Here is a 20983-nt window from a genome sequence, read left to right on the forward strand (position 1 = left end):
TATTTTTTCCTTTTTCTCCCCAAAGCCCCCCGGTACATAGTTGTATATTCTTTGTTGTGGGTCCTTCTAGTTGTGGCATGTGGGACGCTGCCTCAGCGTGGTTTGATGAGCAGTGTCATGTCCGCGCCCAGGATTCGAACCAACGAAACACTGGGCCGTCTGCAGCGGAGCGCGCGAACTTAACCGCTCGGCCACGGGGCCAGCCCCAGTTTATGAATTTTTTTAATGAGGGTCAGGTGAATTAATTTCTTCCTTCATTTACTTAACAAATTTTACTATGTATCAGAGATTTTTTAAGGGATGAGGGCTATAGCAGTGAACAAAAGGAAACAATTCTGTTTCCTTTTCCACTGATGAGGGAAAGACAGAATATAAAGTAATACATGTATCTGTGTGTGTGTGTGTGTATATATACATACATGTAACGCGTGTGTATGTATTTATATATGCATACATGTACATATATGTGTATAGGTATATATATACATGCATATATATATACACATATGTATGTGTTAGATGCCGTTAAGTGCACTATGGAAAAAAATTTCCAGGAAGGGTGCCAAGATCTGTTGAAGGGCGATGCTTGTAATTTTAAATAGAATGATCAGTGAAGACCTCCCTTAGGAGGTGACATTTCAGCAAAGACTCAAAGCAGGTAAGAGTGTTAGCCATGCAGATATCTGGAGGAAGAAGATTCTAGGCAGAAGGCACAGCAAGTGCAAATGCCCTGGATGGCATTTTCCTAGCAGCAGCAAGGAGGCCAGTGTGGTTAGAGAGGAGTGAGTGTGAGAGAAAGTAGGAAGAGACAAGTCATAGGAGTGACAGGGCAAACAGACTGAGTCGTGCCTTGACAGCCACCCTAATGCCTCCAGATTTTTATTTTTGAGTGAAATGAGAATTCATTGGGAGATTTTAAGCAGAGGAATGACATAACGTATCTTCTGTTTTTACAGGATCACTTTAGCTGCTGTGTTGAGGAAGGACTGAAGGGGAGCAAGGGCAGAGCAGGAGACCATTAGGAGGCTATTGTCACAATGAAGGGGAAAGATAATGACTTGGCCCAAGATGATAGGGGTGGAGCTAGTGAAAAGTGCTCTGGCTCTGGAAACTTCTTTTGAAGATAGAGCCAAAAGCATTTGCTCACGGTTTGGGTTTGTGTTGCAAAAGAACAAAATGTCAAGAATGACGTCAGGTTTTTGGCCCAAGGATTTTTTTTTTCTCATTATATTATGTCCCTTTGTATCTCTAATAATTTGTTTTGCCTTAAAATCTATTATAAAATAAATTAATGCTGCTAGGTATTTGTTTTTTATTTTCAACCTTTCTGTGGCCTTTTTTACCTGCCTACAGCTGGATTTATTTTTTTAAATCCAGACTCAGATCTAAATTTTACTAGGTTAGTCTGTTTGCATTTACTATTATTAGTGTTATTTATTTCTATCACTTTATTTTGTGCCTTCTATAGATCATGTTTTTCTTTTGATTCTTTTTTTTTCCTCCCTAATTTCTACTGTATTGATGACTTTTATTTCTCTCTTTATTGTTTTGGAAGTTACATATTCAATATTTATTCTTTCAGTAGTTACCCTTACATTTGTACCACATCCTGCTTGACTTAACAAAGTCTACAGGTAATGTTTTTCTCTACTCCTCCCAAAATATATCAGGACAGAAAATGCTTGTATTCTCATCCCCTCTTCCATCTTGTATATTAACAGTTTTCAATATTTTATCTTTTTTTTTTAATAGGTATTAGATTTTATTTTTTTCCTTTTTCTCCCCAAAGCCCCCCTGGTACATAGCTGTACATTCTTCGTTGTGGGTCCTTCTAGTTGTGGCATGCGGGACGCAGCCCCAGCGTGGCTTGATGAGCAGTGCCATGTCCACGCCCAGGACTCGAACCAACGAAACACTGGGCTGCCTGCAGCAGAGTACATGAACTTAACCACTCGGCCACAGGGCCAGCCCCTCAATATTTTATCTTAAACTTTTCATAATAGACTTTTCCACATATTCTCAAAAGCATAGAGAAAAGTAGGATAAATCCCATGTATTCTTCACTCAGCTTCAGTAATTATCAGTATATTCCCATTCTGTTTCATCCATGTCTCTTCATTTCGCCCCATCTCTTTCATTTGTCATTAGATATTTTAAAGCAAACCCCAGCCATTATATCATTTTAGGTGTAAGTGATTGTATATGTTCTCCTAAAGGGCAATGGTCCAGTATTTTAGTTCTATCTTATTTGTATTCCCTCAGGTTAGTTAATGCTTTGCACAGGAACGTCTGTTGAGATTTACCCACACATCTACCAACTTTATTGCTCTTCTTTGCATTTTGCATCCTATTCATTCACTTTGGCTTTAGTTCCCTTCTTCCTAAACTACATTTCTTAGTATTTCTCACAGCAAAAGTGAATGGTTGTGACTCTTTGTGGATTTTCGGAGTCTTTGTCTCAAGTTTTTTTGTGTGTGTGCTCCCCACTGAGAAATATTTATCTGGAAATAAAATACTTTGTGACAGTATTTTTCATAACATTTTGAAGTTATTTCCCCATTGCTTTCTAACTTCTATAGTTGCTTTCATGAAATTAGCTATCAATCTAGTTGTTGTTGTTTCATGTTCTATCAATTCACTGCTGTGTGTGTAGCTATAGATTTTTACCTTATCTTGAGCTTCTTGAAGTGAAGAATTCATAGATGTTATCAATTCTGAAAAATTCTCAGCTATTATCTCTTTAAACATTGCCTCTCTCCTATTCTTTCAATTCTCCTGGAGACTCCCAGTTAAAATCTATTGGACTTTCTTAGTTGGTTTTCCATGATTTTTAACCTGTTTTTTATGATTTCCATCTCTGGGCTGCAGTAATTTTTTCAGATCTATCTTTCAGCTCCCTAATTTTCTTTTCAAGTATAGATTTCATTTCTCAAAGCTCCATTTGATTTCTTTCCAGAAAGTTACTGATTAACTATTTATTTTCACAGTGTCGTACCTTTTGGGGTAGAGTGGTTAATTCCTTCTTTTATGACTTTAAAAACACACTATCTTTCAGTTATCTCATGGTCTCGCAGCTCTAACCTCTTATTTGTGTCTATCAACTCTTTCCCATGGTGGGTTTGTCCTCAAGTGATTGCGATTCAACTTAGGAGAGATTTATTTGTTGCTTTTGTTTTTTGGTGGAAATCTCCCCCTGGAGGCCAGGACATAGAAGAATTCCTTCAGAGCAGTTTTGCATTTCCTTTTGCTGTATGATCCAAGGGCATTACTGATCCAGGGCTGATTCTATGCTACTTTCTCAGTTTAAAGTCCCCACACCACAAAGGTAGAAGCAATTAAGATTGCAAAACTGTGCGACTTACAAATCTGAAGTTTAAATTTGCTGGGGAATAGTTTTCTTTCTTTTTTTCTTTATCTTGTTTCCAGAGTTAGACAAGTTTCCCTGTTGTCTTACTATGTAGATTTAAAATAAGTGAATGCCTAGAATTCCTAGACTGTTATCATATGTCATACGCTACAAAAGAAATTTATACTTATTGCCATAAATATGGAAAGCCTAGAAAATACACAAAGAAGAAAGCAAAAATTTCGCATTATCTTACCGCCAGATGACTCCTTTAATGTTTTGATATTCTTAAAGTTCTATTTTTCATATGCATAAACATTTTTTCAAAAAATAAAATTAGACCATATACTAAACTTTATTTTATAACCATTTTTTACTTAAAAATAATTATAAAACCTTTACATGTCTTTAAATATTTTTCTACAAGTTTTCAACTTGATGATTTTGCTCTCCCAGGGGACATTTGGCAATGTCTGGGGACATTTTTGACTGTCATGAATGAGGGGTGCTACTGGCACTGGGTAGAGAGAGGCTGGGGATGCTGCTAAATATCCTACAATACGCAGGACAGCTACCCACCCCCCAAAAAGAATTATGCAACCATAAATTTCAATGGAAACTTCTACAACCTCATTTTAATGGGTACTAACACAATTGTCCTTCTAATGTCCTTTATTCTGGTCATCAAGGTTCATAGTCATTAAAAACTTTTGGAGTCTTATTGTTCGTATTGTCCCTTATGCAATAACACATGTTGCCTTGAATTATTAGTCCTCTGATCTTTATGATACCCAACTAGTGTGTGTGCTCTCTACTGAGCTGCTTCTCTGTGCTCTGTTTTGTTACTGACTAATAGGCCCTCAATCGTTGTCTGAGGATAATGGAGAAGATGACCAGCCGTACTAAATAATGAGAATGAAAGATCCCTCTGTAGGTAGGCTATGTAGCCTGTTGGAACATGCTTGGACCTGTCTTCAAATTCAAGCTCTGTTCCTTAGCAATCTTGTGCCCTGGATTTATGTTTTTCTACCCTGGATTTCAATACATGCAAAATAGGCATAATAATACTTAACTTGCAAGTTTTGTCAGAATTTGAGAGCACATGGGTAAAATACCTTGTTATAGTAGGAAAAAACAGTTATTATAGTGATAGAACATGTGTCTTTTTGGGTACCCATATATGGAATATCTTGACTAAGATTTAGCTTCCAGTGGGCCAGTAAAAGACAGACATTACTGAGCCAGACTCTACTAGGGTATAAAACAGTTCCTTTGGAGTCAGTTAGGTTCTTCAAGGAATTGTAGTCCCACTGTCAGTCAACGGGGGCACCATTCAGTGCACTGGAGCAGTAATTGAGAAGCAGCCTGAAAGCAGTACTGAGCATTACATAGCAGCATGTCACAGGATTTGAAATTGTCAAGCAGGATATCTTTGTGATAAATCACTTAACAGGGCTGGCCTTGGGCAATATTGCCAAATAGGCAGAGTTGGTCTTTGTTTCGCTCCCTGCACACCACTCGCTGCCAAGCTCTGCAGCCACCCCAGGGCAGAAGTCTTGCACCTTGTTCCTGGAGAACGTTGTTCTTTGCCACCTGTCACAGTAGAAACATCAGCTGATAAGAATTCTCTCTTCCCGTCAGCCAACACAGGCCCCTCTTGTAGATGCATTTTAATAGAAGTCTGCTAAAGACCAAAACCTCTTTAGAACTCAAAGGAAAGGGTCTTTAGGGGGCATTACAGGTAATTGGGGAGACAGTAAGAGGTGGGGGACCCTTTCCAGCACCTCCAAAATTCTATTTAAATAAATATGGCTGATTAGGCTTTTGAGATTTATGTAGAATTTTGAGGATCACCCGGAAGAGCTGTAGTGTACTTGCAGGTTCTACACGTTTATTTTAATTTACTGAGCATCTCTCGTGTCTGAGATTCTGGGCTTGTCACTTTTGCATACATTAGCACCTCAGCGAAGGCTCATATTTATCCTCTGACGCAAATAATCTCATACAGAGATGAAGTCTAAGGAGATTGTGAATGAACACACTTTCATATCATTCATATGAGAAGAGTCATCGGGTGTTCCCTACCAATCCTGAAACACACTGCTGTCATTTCTAGGGTAGATTTTTGTGGTGAACTAGGGACTTAGGACTTCTGTACATCTGTGTTCAAGGTCCCAAGGGATTCTGCCAAAACAAAGAGCCAAGGGTGGGAGAAGAGGGTATTATGATTCATTGCATGTATTTCCTATCATCTCTATTGTTGGCTAATGCTAGTCTAGTTCTGAAAAGTATGGGTCATAAATGTAGATGTATGTGTGCACGCACATGTATGAGTGTATGTATGTAGGGCATGTGTGGACATATCTATGAACTGGTTTTTGGAGAGTTCTAGCCAATTGAACACATTGACTTTCACAATGTTCCAAGTAGTTTTAGAAATAGTTAGCTTTGCCTAAGTATACATGGCATCTGGTCTATTTTTCTTTTCATCAATTGTATCTCTGTAATAGGTATACTTCCACTGCTTTCTGTTTCATGATGGGCTTCAGGACATGCTACCCCAAAATATGGCATCTGGCACATTGAATATTTTAAGCTGTATGAGTTTTAGAAAACGACAGAAGCAGGATGGTCATTCTGACCTTCCCTGTTTCCTTCTCTCCTGAAACAGGTCATAAAGTGCTCATGTGGGGCCGGCCCGGTGGCGCAGCGGTTAAATTTGCATGTTCTCAGTGGCCTGGGGTTCACCGGTTTGGATCCTGGGTGTGGACATGGCACCGTTTGGCAAAAGCCATGCTGTGGTAGGTGTCTCACATATAAAGTAGAGGAAGATGGGCATGGATGTTAGCTCAGGGCCAGTCTTCCTCAGTAAAAAGAGGAGGATTGGCAGCAGTTAGCTCAGGGCTAATCTTCCTCAAAAAAAAAAAAAAAAAAAAAACCCCGCTCATGTGAGAGGTGCCCTCCTTACCCTCAGAGGAAAAGAGTATCGTTATCTCCAAAAAAAATCGGTGCCCAGAAGAATCCTAATAAACAGGGCTTGCTAAGTGTCCCCCAGTTCATTAAAATTACCTCATATTCCCTCACCTTTCGCATTCCTTGATGACTGTGCACTCCTCATTAAACGCAGCATAAAATACTCAAATCTAACTGTTTCTTCAGGTCTTCAGTTCCTTATGAAGCCTCCCGTGTCACATAAAATTATATTAAATAAATTTACATGTTTTTCTTCTGTTAATCTATCTTTATTAGTTTAATTTTCAGAACAAGCCAGGGACCCTAAGAAAGTCAAGGAAAACTTTTTTTCCCTAGACACTCAGTAAATTTCATTAGAGTTTGCAGGACTTCGTCTGAGGGACTTTGAAGAGACTTCTGGATAGATACAGTAGTCCCTCCTTGTCCACAGGGATACATTTCAAGACCTCCAGTGGATGCCCGAACCCCTATATACTATGTTTCTTCCTGTACATATATACCTAAGATAAAGTTTAATTGATGAATTAGGCACAGTAAGATATTAACAACAATAATAAAAACATTATAACAATGTACTGTAATAAAAGTTATGTGAATGTGATCTCTCTCAAACTATCTTATTGCGTTGTACTCACCCTTTGTCTTGTGATGAAGTGAGATGCTAGAACGCCTACGTGCCGAGATGAAGTAAGGGGAAGGATGTAGGCATTGTGGCGTAGCCTTAGGCTACCACTGACCATCTGACGATACTCAAGAGGACCGTCTGCTTCTGGACCGTGGTTGACCGCAGGTAACTAACACCGCGGAAAGCGAAACTGCAGGTAAAGGGGACTACTGTATTATAGCACCCATTTCTGCCCGTCACACACTGCCTCGTGCTATTATACTGAGAAACAGCAGGAGTGTTGAAGTCATAAAATAGGATTTTAATCCTGAAACATACTGACTGTATGACCTTTCAGAATCCCATCTGTAAACTGGGGACCTTACTACCTGCCTCTCAGTAATGATGGTGAATTGGAAATAATATGTCTAAAGCACCTAAAACCATGCCAGGCACATAGTACGAGTTTGAAAAAAGGCTTATATCTGTTTGCATGTTCCTCTTATGAATAAACTATTATATGTTAAAAGCACTGAGCATAGTGTCTTGCATCTACTGCTCCATAATTATTTTTGAAAGCAGACACAAAAATTATATTTTGTTTATTTTCTGTCTACTCCATATATCCTTTCGTGGCATACAATAGACAACTGTGGATACTATTATTAAATACGAGAAATTCATAGAGCTCCACCAAGAAAGGCTGCTGCTTCTAGAACTTGTTCGTAATGCAATGTCACAAAAAGTCTCTCAATTAAAAATCCCTTTGTGTGTGTGTGCAATATTTGTGAAGAAAATATTTGGTGTTTACAAATTGATGTGCTTTAATATCTTGAAAATTGGAGCCATATTTTACGGTAGAGACTCTCAAATTTCATGAAAATTGTATGTGATAAGTTTCTTAATTTCTCTTAAGAATATTTTTGAACTTTTGGGTAATGTTTCTAAAGTTGGATAAAAGGTGACCTATAGAGGTGAAATGCATTTTTCTTTTTTCTGGGCTTAGAATGGGCTGTTTCCACATAGTAAGTGAAACAAGATCTTGACTGATGCAGTCTGTTTCAAAAAAACAGGTCAAGGTTTTCTGACATTGCTCTGAGAAAGAGGAATCAGCTGTCCTGAAAAAAAATTGAGATGTCAGTCTTCTCTCTTGTACATGGGAAAAATACAGGAAGTTTCTGTTTATTATCTCAAGATCTGAAGACTCACAGACAGTGCAGGAAAACTCTGCTTTAGATGCTTCTAATGTCCCCGAGTCTTTCAGGAGGAACATAGAATTCTGAACTGCTATGTGAATAGGATGACATGCATTCTTGATTTTCACAGGGTCACTTTCATAGCTCAGTGCCTATAGGGCAGAATATAAAATAGGACCTGCATACCCTAGAACAGCTGTCCTTAAAATATCATTCTGAATGTTCCAGGAAAAACTCTGTTTATGATGGAAATAAGACCTCTGGCAATGCTTACGAATAAAAGTAATTCAAATAGCACCAAATAAAATTTATCTCGCCGTGGTCTGTGGTAAGCAGTCAGAACCAAGTGGATTGCCGATTTTGGAACTGGGTCATTAAGTGCTTTGGGAACATCAAATGGCAACCCAGATCTCTTGCTACATTGCTGATTCCTTCAGGGCGGGAGGTGTGTATTGTCCGTCTTTGCATCACCTGCAGGAGCTCTAGGATTGTACTCTTCATGTGGCTGGAACTCAATAGCCATCAGTTGATTGGACGAGTGAAGGATGCCATTGATTACCATGACAAGGGAGGGGCTTCAGACCACATGAATTAGGGCTGTAAAATATGCCAGGTGGAGTTCTGGACAGAGCCAATAGCTCTGCCTCTTGACTCGCTGGGAGAGGGAGAGTAGACAGTTTATTATGGGGCCAGAAGGTGTCACTGCACCATTACCCACACAGCTCTGCACTGAATGAGTTTCTGAAAGGACTGTGACTATGTGTGATTTTTTTTTTTGACAGAAAACTGAGTGTATTGTATAATATATAAACTGATAAAGTATCTACATTGTTTTTATCTTGATGCTTCTTGACCGTTCCTCCCTTGAGAATCACATTTGTGTCTTGCTGTGTTATACTGAGACGCGGTGTTGTATAATGGATGAAAAACGGCCTCTGGACTAGATGGCCTGGGTTAGAGTTTTGAATCTGCCAATCACTCTGTGACCTGGGCAAGTTACGTACTCTCTCAGTGTCTTGATGTTCTTATCAGAAAAAGGGGATTAGAGCATTATTGTGAGGGTGAAATGAAGTTAGTGCGCGAAAGCATCTAAAACAGTACTGGTAACATGGTAAATTCTCAGTGACAGGTAGCCATTTGACAGAGCCTTGTTGTTATACTTTTCAGTAGAATGGGGGAACAAAGAGCACGTGCTCTCTGCCTGTTGCTTTACATAACTGACTTGTGAGGAAGCAAGTTTTGTATAAAGTAGTCTTGTCTCCTATACAGGATCTGGTAACTGTAGGGATAAAGTACCTGGATTCGTTTTCTAAGCCTGCTGTAACAAATTACCACACATGTAGCGACCTAAAGTAACAGAAATGTATTCTCTCACCCTTCTGGAGGCCAGAAGTCTGGAATCAGTTTCACTGGGCCAAAATCAGGCATCAGCAGAGCTGTGCTCCCTCTGGGTGCTCTGAAGGTGCCTCCGTTCCTTGTCTCTCCCAGCTTCTGGTGGCTGCCAGCATCCTTTCCTTGAAGCTGCATCAGTTCTGGCTCTGTCTTCAGGGTCACACTCCTTCTCCTCTTCTGATTATGTAAAATCTCCCTTTGCCTCTTTCTAATAAGGATATTTGTGACTGTATTTAGGGCCCACCCAGATAATTCAGGATGCTTTCCCCATCTCAAGATCTTTAACTTAATCAGATTGGCAAAGACCAATTTTTGGTCAATGTTCACAGGTTGCAGGTCTTAGGACATGGATATCTTTGTGGGGGATGAGGGGTTGTCATTATTCAGTCCCTTATAAGGGTGTCTCAAACTATGAATTCTAAGATTCTATAATGAGACTCAGGACACTTATTAAACCATTCTCAAAATGGGTATTAAATAGCCTAAATAATGGTATATCTCAGCAATCTAAATTTAAGTTAATTATTATTCCTTTTCATTATTTTAATCCATATTTTGACTGATTTTTAAAAATTTCTGATACTATTTAAACATAGATTAATCCTGGCATTCTATCATTTCATACTCCCAACAATTACATGATGTTGGCATAACTTATATCTTTATATTACAAAAGAGAAAACTGGCATTTAGAAAAGGTGAATGCTTCACCCAAAATCAAAACTTTGAGCAGACCAATGATATCAGCCAAAGTCTTTTGACTTATAAGCAAGTGTTCTTTACATTTCATTATAGTGAAAAATTGTCTTCTTAGAAAGAGCCTCTGTTTTTTTAATCTTTTAAAAATCTTTTTAAAAAGTCTTTAAAAAATGCCTTAATGATGAATCAGTCATTGTACTGTAGATAGGATAAATATTGCTCTGTGTGGAGAAAAAGTAAAGAATAGGGAGAGAGTGTTTTGAGGATTTCTTTCTTTCTTTCTTTTTTGCACTACAGTTTAACACCAATAGTTTTTTAGAAAATACAGATTTGCTATAAGAAAACTGCGGTGGAGTTGTCTCTGTAAAAATAAGGCTAATGTTGGTTTTTTGAGCTGGACATATACAATGTAAGCATCAAAACATTGACAAATGTTGCCTGGCAAGGTTGAAAGCCTGGAGTGAAATATTGGCAATTACACAAAGATGGATGGCAAGAAATAGCTGACAAAAGGAGCTGGGACACTATTGGATGAGTAGAAATTGGCAGCTTGACTGAGAAGAGGGCCAGGTTGTCATTATCTTAGTCAAATTTTTGTTTCCTTTATTTCTCCTGTTCGCCCACTGTCTTGTAATGTTTGCATATCTGAGAACTAACACAGCCATAATTGGAACAGATTATTCTCAAAGTGTTTTTTTCTTCTTCTTCATCACAAGAATAAGCTCTAACCATGAAAATCCCCTATAGACCACACTTTGGTAAGCTTTCTATCCAAAAGAGAGAGGGGAAGATGAGATTAAGTAATGGCTTATTCCATATACATGGATTTTTAAAATTCTAATGTGGATGGAAGACATAGACGAATCTAGTAGAATTGCAGTAAAAATAAAAATAAACGCATTGTGAGGTTCAGCCTGTTGACCATTGTGTGAGGGAGGGGGAATCTTCTCCAGTTGTTTTGGAGAAATGACATCAGATTGGAAAAGAACAACAAAATGAGGCAAAGCAGGAAAATAATTGTCCCAGATGTTCCCCGGATATCCCTACATCATGCCTTGACTGGTAAGTGACTTTCTATTTTAAAATCCATCTGAAGACCAAGAAAGAACTAAAAAACACCTGAGCTCTGTGGTGGGAGGGGTTCTATAAATGCAAGGAATAAATATTCAAAGAAAGCTCTATATCAATTCAGCGTTTCCTCATAGGAATAGCAAAAATATATTAGATGTCAGCAAGTGTGGTTCCTAAAATGGTCAAGCGAAGTGCATTATTCACAAAAATGAGGAAGACATTGTTTGTATAGATGCTGTAGTTTTGTTAAAAACATGCACACAAGCACACACGCAAGGCCCACTGCCATCTCATCTCCAACGTTATTATTGTCTGTCATCTATCTATCTATCTATCTATCATCTATCATCTATTTTATTTATTTATTTTAAATAACCTCTGTGACAAGGCTAATATCTGAGAATAGTGGCCCAGAGACTAAGGTACCTTAGACGATGAACCTACAATAAAAATACCCCGAAGTTTCATAAAATAGTTGAAGTTAAAGGGAAGTTTTTGAGAGGTAATCTCAGTGGGTTCGACTGTTGGTCTAAAATAGTGAGTAAATAATCTTTTGCTGCATAAAACCTACCCCCAAATCTCAGTAGCTCAAAGTAATATGGTTTGCTCTTAATCTTGGCTACCCACTGGGGGTCTACGTGTCTCTCATCTCCTAGCTGGATCATGCTCTTCTTGGGGTGATGATGGAAGCCCAACTATATGAGCACTTTTGAGATCTCTAGTTGTGTCAAACCTGCTAACAATAAGAATTGGCCAGTGAGTCACACCACCAAGCCCCACATTAATTAAGTGAGGATACACCCCCCTGGAAGTGGGGGGAAGAGACTGCATATTTCTGAACAATAGTCCAAATCACTGCAGATACAAAAACTCACTTTTGCCTTGAGCATAAACAGCATGGAGGAGAGCAGGCCAACCAGAGCATTATATGGTGCCTAATGCTATTTCCCAGGCTGCCCTGGTTCTAGAGGAACTCAAGGATGCAGTGCACTGCGGCTGCCACTTCCCAGCCTTCTTTGCAACATCCATCTCACCTGTCTGCTGTGACCAGGGAACGGAAATGCCAGTTGACTTCTATGTGTTGTAAAGAGAGGCAGTGTCCTGTGCTGGAAGGAGCTTGGGCTATGCTGTTGGAAAAACAATGGGCTAAATTCCGGTTCTGGAACTTACCATCTATATGACCTTGGAAAAGGTTATTACTTGTGAGTCTCTTCCTACATGCAAACCGAGAAGAATAGTATCCTTGTGAGAACAAAATTATCTCATGAGTGATGTGTCTAGAATGGTGCCGGGTCTGGAGTAGGTGCTCAATAAACGTGAGTTCTCTTCTTTCTGAAGGGCCGAGGGGGCTTCAGAAGGAGTACGTAGAATGAGTGGCGTCAACTTGTGAGACAACCATTCCTCTCTGTATCATCTCCTTGCATAGCACTTAACTCTGGTACTATTGTTTTACTTTTAATGTGCCTTTGTCTCTGCAATTACATTAAAAGATCTTTGGAGGATAGGGTCTTATTGAATGCTCTGTGTCTCCCACAGTACCTAGCAGAGTCTCACATTTGTGAGGCATTGTCAGAAAAAGGAGAAAACTTGCCCTTGAAATGAAGAGATCTCCGTGCTAGTCTCAGCCCTGTCACCTTGAGCTGTCATCTTCTTTCTCCGGCTCTCTTTTCCCCATATCTAAAATGGAGATTGGACTCCAGCCTTTAGAACTATGCCTGACACATAGAAGATGCTCAATGGAGAGGTCTGGGAGGAATAAATAATCCCTATTCATTCTAAGAGGTCCTAAAATTCTATAATAAAGTTGACTTAAGGCAGAGAAATCAAAGAAGTTGAAATTTTTAAATAAAATGAATTAAACATTATTTCCAACAATGCATTATCAGATTTCATTTCCCTCCTTCCCAGAGAAATAGTTGTTTGAAACAAATGACATCCTGGGAAAAACATTTGCCATGTGAAAAGATAGATGTAAGTAGGTTTTCCTTTTGAAGTAACTTGTGATTTCTATCTAACTGTGAAAACAAAATCTATTCAGGCAGATGTCTATCTAAGTTCATCATGTTGACAAACCCCCAACTACACTACACAATTTGGCACACTTAGTCTGCCCTGTGAGTTACAGCTTTTTTTATGATAACTCAAGAGACCTGTTGGATGTTGAATAACTTTCATGGGTTCCCTATTAACTCTCAACAACAAAAATTCCAGTATCAACCAAAAATACATTTACCGCCGAAACACAGGAACGTTCTTTGTTGTTTTTCCCCCCAAACAAATCGTCTATAAACTTAGTTTTGTTACAAAACTTGAAGTAAATATATCTAAACATCTTGGTCTATTGAAGTAGTGGGGATGGCTAGAACCAGACCATTGTTGTGCTTTCTCACCGAAGTCCTGGAAGATGATTTGTGGAGCTTTAGTCAGTATTGCTGTTTTTATCATTCCTCTGGTGCCAACTTACCCTGGGAAACATTTCTTTCACTATCTTAAGAAACTTTGAAGAGATAAGGAAAGATGGAGTCTCTATTTTCTCTCTCTCTCTCTAGCCTTGCTGTCTGGAGAAAACAGTCCAGCAATTTCTTCCACATCCACAGGGCCTTTTTGGTCATCCTAAGCTGGATGTTTCAGGCAGTGTTCATAGTGTTGGAGCCTGGAATCTGGAGTCAGAGCTGCCTGTGTTTAAATCCTGACTCTGCTACTTGGGCAACTTAACCTTTTTGTGGCTCAATTTCCCAATCTGTAAAATGGAAATTAGAATCACTTCTGTTGTGAAGATTAAATGAGTTGCTATATGAAAAGAGTTTACAGTAGTGCCTGGCACACAGTAATCACTTGCTAGCATTTTTATGTCAATAGCATCTTTCCTGGTTTATTGCTGTCTTCTTGTTGTTTGCATCTGGATACTACTGTGGTTACAAGTTTGTCAACTTTCCTTTTGCCTTCTCACCTTTCATTCACTTTTAGAAACATTCATTCAAAATTGGGAAGAAATAGTAAACTCTTTAATAAAAGCAGCTCATCAGGCAGGGAGAAATTTCTAAGCTATTCAGAGCAGTTACTCACTTTCTCCAGCTTTGGTGTGTTTTCTGTTTTCCTTTGGGCAGCAAACTCATTTTGAAATTGTAAAAAGAGCTGTGAAGCTCTGGTCACGCATCAGAATGATTTTTGATGCATCCAATTTGCATGTTGAAAGTCGTCTTTCCGGAAACACAAAGCCATCAGCTGGGAAAAATAATCACTTCAATTCAGTGTCGGTAAAGAATTTCCTGCAGCAGGAATGAAAGACAAGCTCAGAGGATGCATCCGATAAGAAACTAGAAATGATCAGATTTTATTTCTAATGGAATTCACAATGTATTAGGCGCCTTTGGGGCATCATTGTGTTCTTTTCATTAGTTTTTCTTATGTGTTCTATTGTCCTTCATTAAGATGTCTCACCTCTCTCTTTCTGGAGAATCAAAGCAGGAATTTACACTTCCAGGGCACATCAATAAGTCACCTGTTGTACAGATTCTTCATATTGTTGCTGTGAGGGGGCAGATTGGGAAAAAAAAGATAGATGCAACATTTAAAAAAACTGGGGTGCTGTAAATTGGGTCAAATATATTCTGTCTTTAAAAATTAATGTCTTAGAAGGAGAATGACTTCTTTGACAAGTGTCCTAATGGCTTATTAGAATACAGGAAGAGGGGTACAGATTGCCTGGACATTTGGCTGAAGAGAATAGTTTGCCTCCATGGCCAAAAACAATCACCTTGGAGACAATTAATATGTCTCTAAAATACCTATTACGAGGCAGCCTGTGACCTTTGCTACTATGTGACAGAAATGCTTAATGTCTGTAAAGAAATTCCAGCTTGGCATCTATGTTTGAAAACAAAGGCTGAATGGGGGCAGAAGTGAGGGCAGATGTAGATCAAGAGCAGATGGCCAACTTTCTAGGACATTCCAGTGTTTAAAAACTATTAAATAAAAGCATCCATTTTGAAAATAAACAAAACACGAATATTGTCCCCATGAGTCTGATAGAATGCAGAAATGTTCCTGTTCTTATATTCATTGATTCCTTTCCTTAAATTTAGAACAGAAACAGGAAAATGGAGACACACATGGCCTTGCTGCTCTTGGGTATGATTCCTGTGACCTTTTCACATCTCTGTGAATGTAAATGCAGAAGGCGAGAAGAGCAAGTTCCATCTATTCTTGGGTAACATTTAAAAATGTCTGCCTCTTCCTCCATTTTCACAGCTAGATCCTAAGCAACGTTCCTCTGGGCTCCTGGGTCAGCCTTCCTGCATGTCCTTTCTCTCGGAGCAGCTCTCTCTTAGGGATCATTTGGACCATGTCGTTCCTCTTTATTTGAGTCCAGAGTTGCCTCTCAATTGGTTTTTTTGTCACTGGGGAAACTTTCAGGCATATTTTTAAAAACTTCAAAAATTTAGTACATCATGAAAAACACAACAAGAGAAAACTACGAACAAAATTCTTATAGCTTCTGAACTGTTTCTAATATTGGTGTGTGTGTTTTCTACTTATTGCTGTGTAACAAAATACCTCAAAACTTAATGGCTTCAAAAAACCCTACTTTATCTGATCTTGTGAGTTTGTGGGTCAGGAATTTGGGCAGGTCTTGGCTGGGTGATTCTTCTGCTTCACTTAGTGTTGATGAGGTGGCTTGGTAGTATTTAACTAGCCTTGTCTGGAGGGTCCAAGACAGTTTCACTCACATGCCTGGTGTGTCGACCACGGTGGCTTCACTGGACCCTTCTCCCTGACCAGACAGTCTAAGGGTCTCCACATGGTCTCTCCAGCAGGTAACTGGAATTCTTATATGGTGGCTCAGGACTCCAAGAGCAAATTCTCGGAGATGGGAAGTAGAAGTTGCAGGGGTAAGAAAACTGGCCCAATGTCATTTGTGCTGTTTTCCATTGATCATAGCAGTGAAAGAGTCTGTCCAGATTCTTAGAGAGGATTGTCAAAGAATTTGTGACCATCTTTAATCTATTATAGTTCACCCTTTGGTCACAAATTATTTGTATTCCTCTCTTGTGCAAAATACTCCTGCCTAAGATCACTAAATCTCATCCTGTTATGTCAGGGGTTGGCAAACTATGGTTCACTGCTATTTTCACAAATAAAGTTTTATCAGAACACTACCATGTCCATTAACTTGTATGTTGTCCATGGCTGCTTTCATGCTACAATAGCAGAGTTGAGCAGTTGTGACAGAGATCTTTAGACTTCAGTCCTAAAATATTTACTATCTGGCCAACCCCTGCTATCAGCTCAGAGTCCAGGATCTTGTCTTCTAAATTAGGGCTAGGTGTAGATGATGCTCCTTAAGTGAGTTCCTCAAGCACAGTTCTTTCTGTCTGAAGACCCATGAACTCAAGAGATCTGTTATCACTCCCACATATCCCCCATACACAATGGTGGCTCAGAGATAGGGTCACCTTGATAGACACTCCCATTCGAAAAGGAATGGGAGACACATAGCAGTCACTAGTCTGTAGTAGTTCTAAAATCCAGCAACCACGTTTTGCCAGTTCCTTGATTATGGTTCAGTCTTGCTTCCTGGGAAGGCTTTTCCACAGCTCATGGCTTTACCCTCTGGGCTTTTGGTTCTGCCAAACTTATCCTTCCTTTTCTATGTAGCCCATGTTTGAGGTTGAGTAGTTTTCTTAAACTACTTCCTGTCCATGGAAAGTTGAGATCCAAGGGTGAATTGTCTCTGCCCTTTTCAGTCTAAGCTAATAAAACTCTTCCATAAACTTTTTGGGTTTCTTAGCTATCAATTTATAATAAACTTCTTTAGACAAAAGTCATATCAGTGTTTTCTTTCTTAAGCCCTTCTCTATCTTTGGCTTCCTGTGAGGCTGCTTTGGGACAATGCGTTTAGGAGTCTATAAGGCCCTATTGCTGAGAAGGCCTATGAAGCATACCCTTGAGATTCTTAGACGTTCTCCCAGGCACATTCTTCAATATTTCTGGGGTCTTAACAGGTGGTTTTATAGCCATGCCTTGAAATCTTTACCCTGAAGTTATGCTTTAGTGAGGGCACCCTGGGTTTGATCTTTGCCTTGAAGTTATTTCCTTGAGAATATTTTGCTGAAGGAGACTGGGGATGTGAACCAACTTTTATTTTCAAACCAAGCAAGTCCTGGCTTCCTCATATTTTCTCTAAATTCTGCTTGAAAATTTAATAGTTCTTTTAAAAGTTCATCTATCTTTTCTAGAATGGTGTCATAGGCATCTAGAAGCAAGCCGACACCTTCTACATTCTGCCTGGCAATCTTCCCAGCCAGATCCCTCAGTTCATTAGGCATCTTTTCTATTTTCCACATAACCGTAAGTGTCAGTGTTGTCAAACTTGCCACCACTACATAATCTCTTCCTCTCTTTCTCATACCCTCACCAACAGTCTCCCTAGGCCCTTTGAGCTTCCGCTTGTTGCCCAGTCCCAGAGCCAGTGGCACATATTTTACATTTTTGTTATGGCAGCATCCCATTTCCAGGTACTAAATTCTTATGTATCTGCTGTATTTAATGCACAATCACTGACATCCTTCCTTTTACCTATCTCTTTCCACAACTTGATATATTCTCTACTGCGTATACAAAATAATTAAAAATTACTCTTTCTCGTTCTCTCTCCTGGCTCTTCTGCTACAACGACCGCGTCTTCTGAATATTCTGACCGAGTTAAATTTGTGTGTTAACGAATCCTTAAGTCAAAGAAAATTGTTTACACCTAAATTATTTCCTAGGATTGCTTTCTTCAATCTCTTTTAATGGTGCAACTTGACAGGAAAGATAAAAACGAAAGGAAATTAAATACCAGGACAAGAGAAAGGTCACAGGCAGTTAGCTCTTTATCTTTGGTCTGGTTTACATAATACTTTGAGAAGTGCTTGGTAGTTAAGTATATTGTGATAAATAGCCATGGCATGGACTCTCACCTTATTTTTTGGTTCTTCATTCTTTACACCTCTTCCAACCTAATAGATGGGCAAGGCTGACAGATTAGCAGGTGAATGTGGGCTGTTTGTCCAAACAACAAGTTGTTTCTGGGCTGCAAATACTGTTTTATTTAAAATTTTTGGTTAACTGTCTTAATTCACCACAATCATTTTTCTCAGACCTATTAGGGCCGTGTTTCTTGGGGAGGGTGTGGGGTGGAGATGGAAGGGAGGAAAGAAATAGAAGGAAGTAGAAGAAAGGGTATACATCAGAAACAATATCACCCAGAAAGCTTTTTACACATACCTACACATCCCAGCAGGAATCTCTAGCTTAGGGAGGTGTTTGTTTTTTCAAGAGCCCTTCACAGTTTGGTAGATAGGGTGACAATATCTTCCTCAGTAACTTTTAATTCTATTTGACCAGACAATTCCATTTACTTCACAATTTTTTCAGCTCATGGTTGGATCTGTGGTCAGAAGAACTTTCTAGTACAGAACTTTGAATAGTTACTTCTACCCCTTTGGGGGCCTCATTTAACACCCATCCTTCCTACCTTAACAGAAGAATTTCAAATACCGTAACGGATGCAAAGTACCTGAAGACTCTAAAGAAACTTGAAGTTCCTTTCAAAGGGCCTTTAAAAGGCTTTCCTGTGGAAGGATTATCTGTGTTGTCTGTGTTCACACAGGTAGAATGATTTAGAATGAAACTATATCAATTTTACTTTCAGCTGCAGTCCCAGGTGTGAGTGGACAGCTACTCCGCATTTGAGAGAGAGAGACATCAAACCATCATGAGAGACTTCTAAGGAGGTGTTCAAAGTCCAGTCCAGCAACTGTTAGCTCCTCTTCCTCATCAAGGGTATGGAAGGGTTGGAGTCTTAAAGATCTTTTTTTGGAGAGGGCTCTTAGTGTGTTTTGAGTCTCCCCTCCCCTAGTGACATGGGACAGGCATAAAGAGGGAGCTTTTCTCCCTTCTCAAGTTCAGGGAGAGGAGCTTCGGTGGACCCCCATGGAGAGCAAGATATGCTTCCCTTGTGGATGAAGTCTGCTTATTCCTGAAAACTATCTACTTGGCTGAAGACTAGGGCCACTGGCTGTGACTGTGGGGAGAAGAGAGGTAGTTACTGTGGCAGTAACCTCCTCAGAAATTGGAATTTTAATGCTATTTGACCAGACCATTGCACTTGCTCATCCAGAGTTTATCTAGTTACGGATGCAGGCGTACTTCCTCTAGCCTGGACGACGTCAGACAAGGAGGAGTCAGAAGAGGGCTGCCTTGAATTTTGCCCAGGAGAGTCACAAGAGAAGGATGCCCAGGTGTTACTTCAATTGCATAGAGGCTGCAGGGACAGCAGAAAGTGGTCAGCTGTTACCACGTCAAGGGAACTACAAGCAAGAGATCCAGTGATGGTGGGATGCAAAGGGGCTTCAAAGAATTGACAAAATTATATGACCATGACCTGGAGGAGCAGAGGTAGCCTAGTGAGTGGCTGGGAGGAGGAGAAGTGCCAGGTGGGGAAAGAGAGAAGATGGTGACCACAACATCTCCCCTTTCCCACAGGAGGCCACCAGCCCAAAATAGGACCAACTGCCAGCAAAGATCAGCAGTTGAGGAGGAGAGATCTTTAACTGCAAATAAAGTAGTAAGTTTATTCTTACTATGTGAGTATATATATATGTGTGTGTGTGTGTGTGTGTGTACCCATATTATATTATATTATTCTTATTATATGGATGGACGCACACACGTATATATGAATTATAAGAATTCATAGGATCGTAAAGAGAAAAGTCATGGGGATTTCCCAATTATTTATAGGGGCAGGGAAAGAAAAGAACCAGCCCTTCAGAGCAGGCTTAAATGGGCAGTGGGAGAAAAGAATGTTATTTTCTGCTGCACCTTAGGAGTCTTACTTGTTCAATATAAGTATAAGGATGTGCAGAAGACAGCGTTAAGACATATGGATGGAAGCTGCAGGGCTTATTACTAAGAAGACGTTTGTAACCATGAGAGCTGTCTACAAAAGGTTTCCAATGGAAGAGCTTTCTTTGACTTAATTATAAAATCTGGTGATGCCTACGAAATTAGGGCTAAGAAAATATGCTGCATAATAAGTTTGTTCACTGTCAGTGCATATCAGTTCTTTTTTTCCTCACCTTATAGTGTATGGTACTGTTGGCTGAGGCTAATGTAAAGTGCCACATTATTCTGCACTATTTTCTTGTCCCACCTCCACAGATGACATATCAGTTTAACTACTAAAGTGTTTCTCTAGCTTTCGCAAACGTAGGCAAAAGTTGGAAGCTATATCTCATTTCAGAAAACCTACCAACCCTTTGAGGGAGTGAAAACATCCATGGCTAATGAGGGCAGAACTTTCTTCCATGCTACGGACTACATGTCGGTTCCCAGCGATCATCTCATTAATCCTCACCTAACACATGTGGACAGTGGACATGATAATTTTCTCATTTGGCACAACTTCCCAGAGTCAATGTCAAGCTAACAGTCTAACATACTCATCAGACCCAGAAACTGATAACAAATTCTGTAGGAAATACCTTTCAGAGACTGTGAGAAGTCTCTTATCTTGAAAAGCTCTTCTCTGTTTCTATTTCTGGACACTGAATACTGCAAAAGCTTTGCTACTGAACTCAGCCGATTCGTTGTAAAAAAAAAAAAAAAAAGTCAGGGAGTAGAAAAAAGGATGCAGGATTATTTTCCTTTTTTTAC

General features: G+C 39.5%; 1 protein-coding gene and 2 long non-coding RNA genes across 3 annotated transcripts in view; 2 read left to right on the forward strand and 1 right to left on the reverse strand.

Moving 5' to 3' along the window:
• PRIM2 (DNA primase subunit 2) overlaps nt 1-6934 on the forward strand; it is a 351775-nt gene extending 344841 nt beyond the window's left edge. Inside the window, exon 15 of the mRNA XM_070586357.1 lies at nt 6018-6934. Coding sequence (XP_070442458.1) covers nt 6018-6024 — 7 coding nt within the window. The 3' untranslated portion in view covers nt 6025-6934. The remainder of the gene's footprint in view (nt 1-6017) is intronic.
• Nucleotides 6935-9459: 2525 nt separating this feature from the next.
• LOC139077525 (uncharacterized) lies at nt 9460-12421 on the reverse strand. Its single transcript, XR_011530150.1, has 2 exons — nt 12316-12421; nt 9460-10431 (listed from the first exon to the last, which is right to left on the reverse strand). It is a non-coding gene; the product is annotated as an uncharacterized lncRNA (long non-coding RNA).
• A 24-nt stretch (nt 12422-12445) lies between these two features.
• On the forward strand, nt 12446-19907 carry LOC139077526 (uncharacterized). The gene is made up of 2 exons (XR_011530151.1): nt 12446-12597; nt 18978-19907. It is a non-coding gene; the product is annotated as an uncharacterized lncRNA (long non-coding RNA).
• Nucleotides 19908-20983: the final 1076 nt, after the last annotated feature.

The sequence above is a fragment of the Equus przewalskii genome, chromosome 19, assembly GCF_037783145.1.
Source record: "Equus przewalskii isolate Varuska chromosome 19, EquPr2, whole genome shotgun sequence".
Taxonomy (NCBI): domain Eukaryota; kingdom Metazoa; phylum Chordata; class Mammalia; order Perissodactyla; family Equidae; genus Equus; species Equus przewalskii.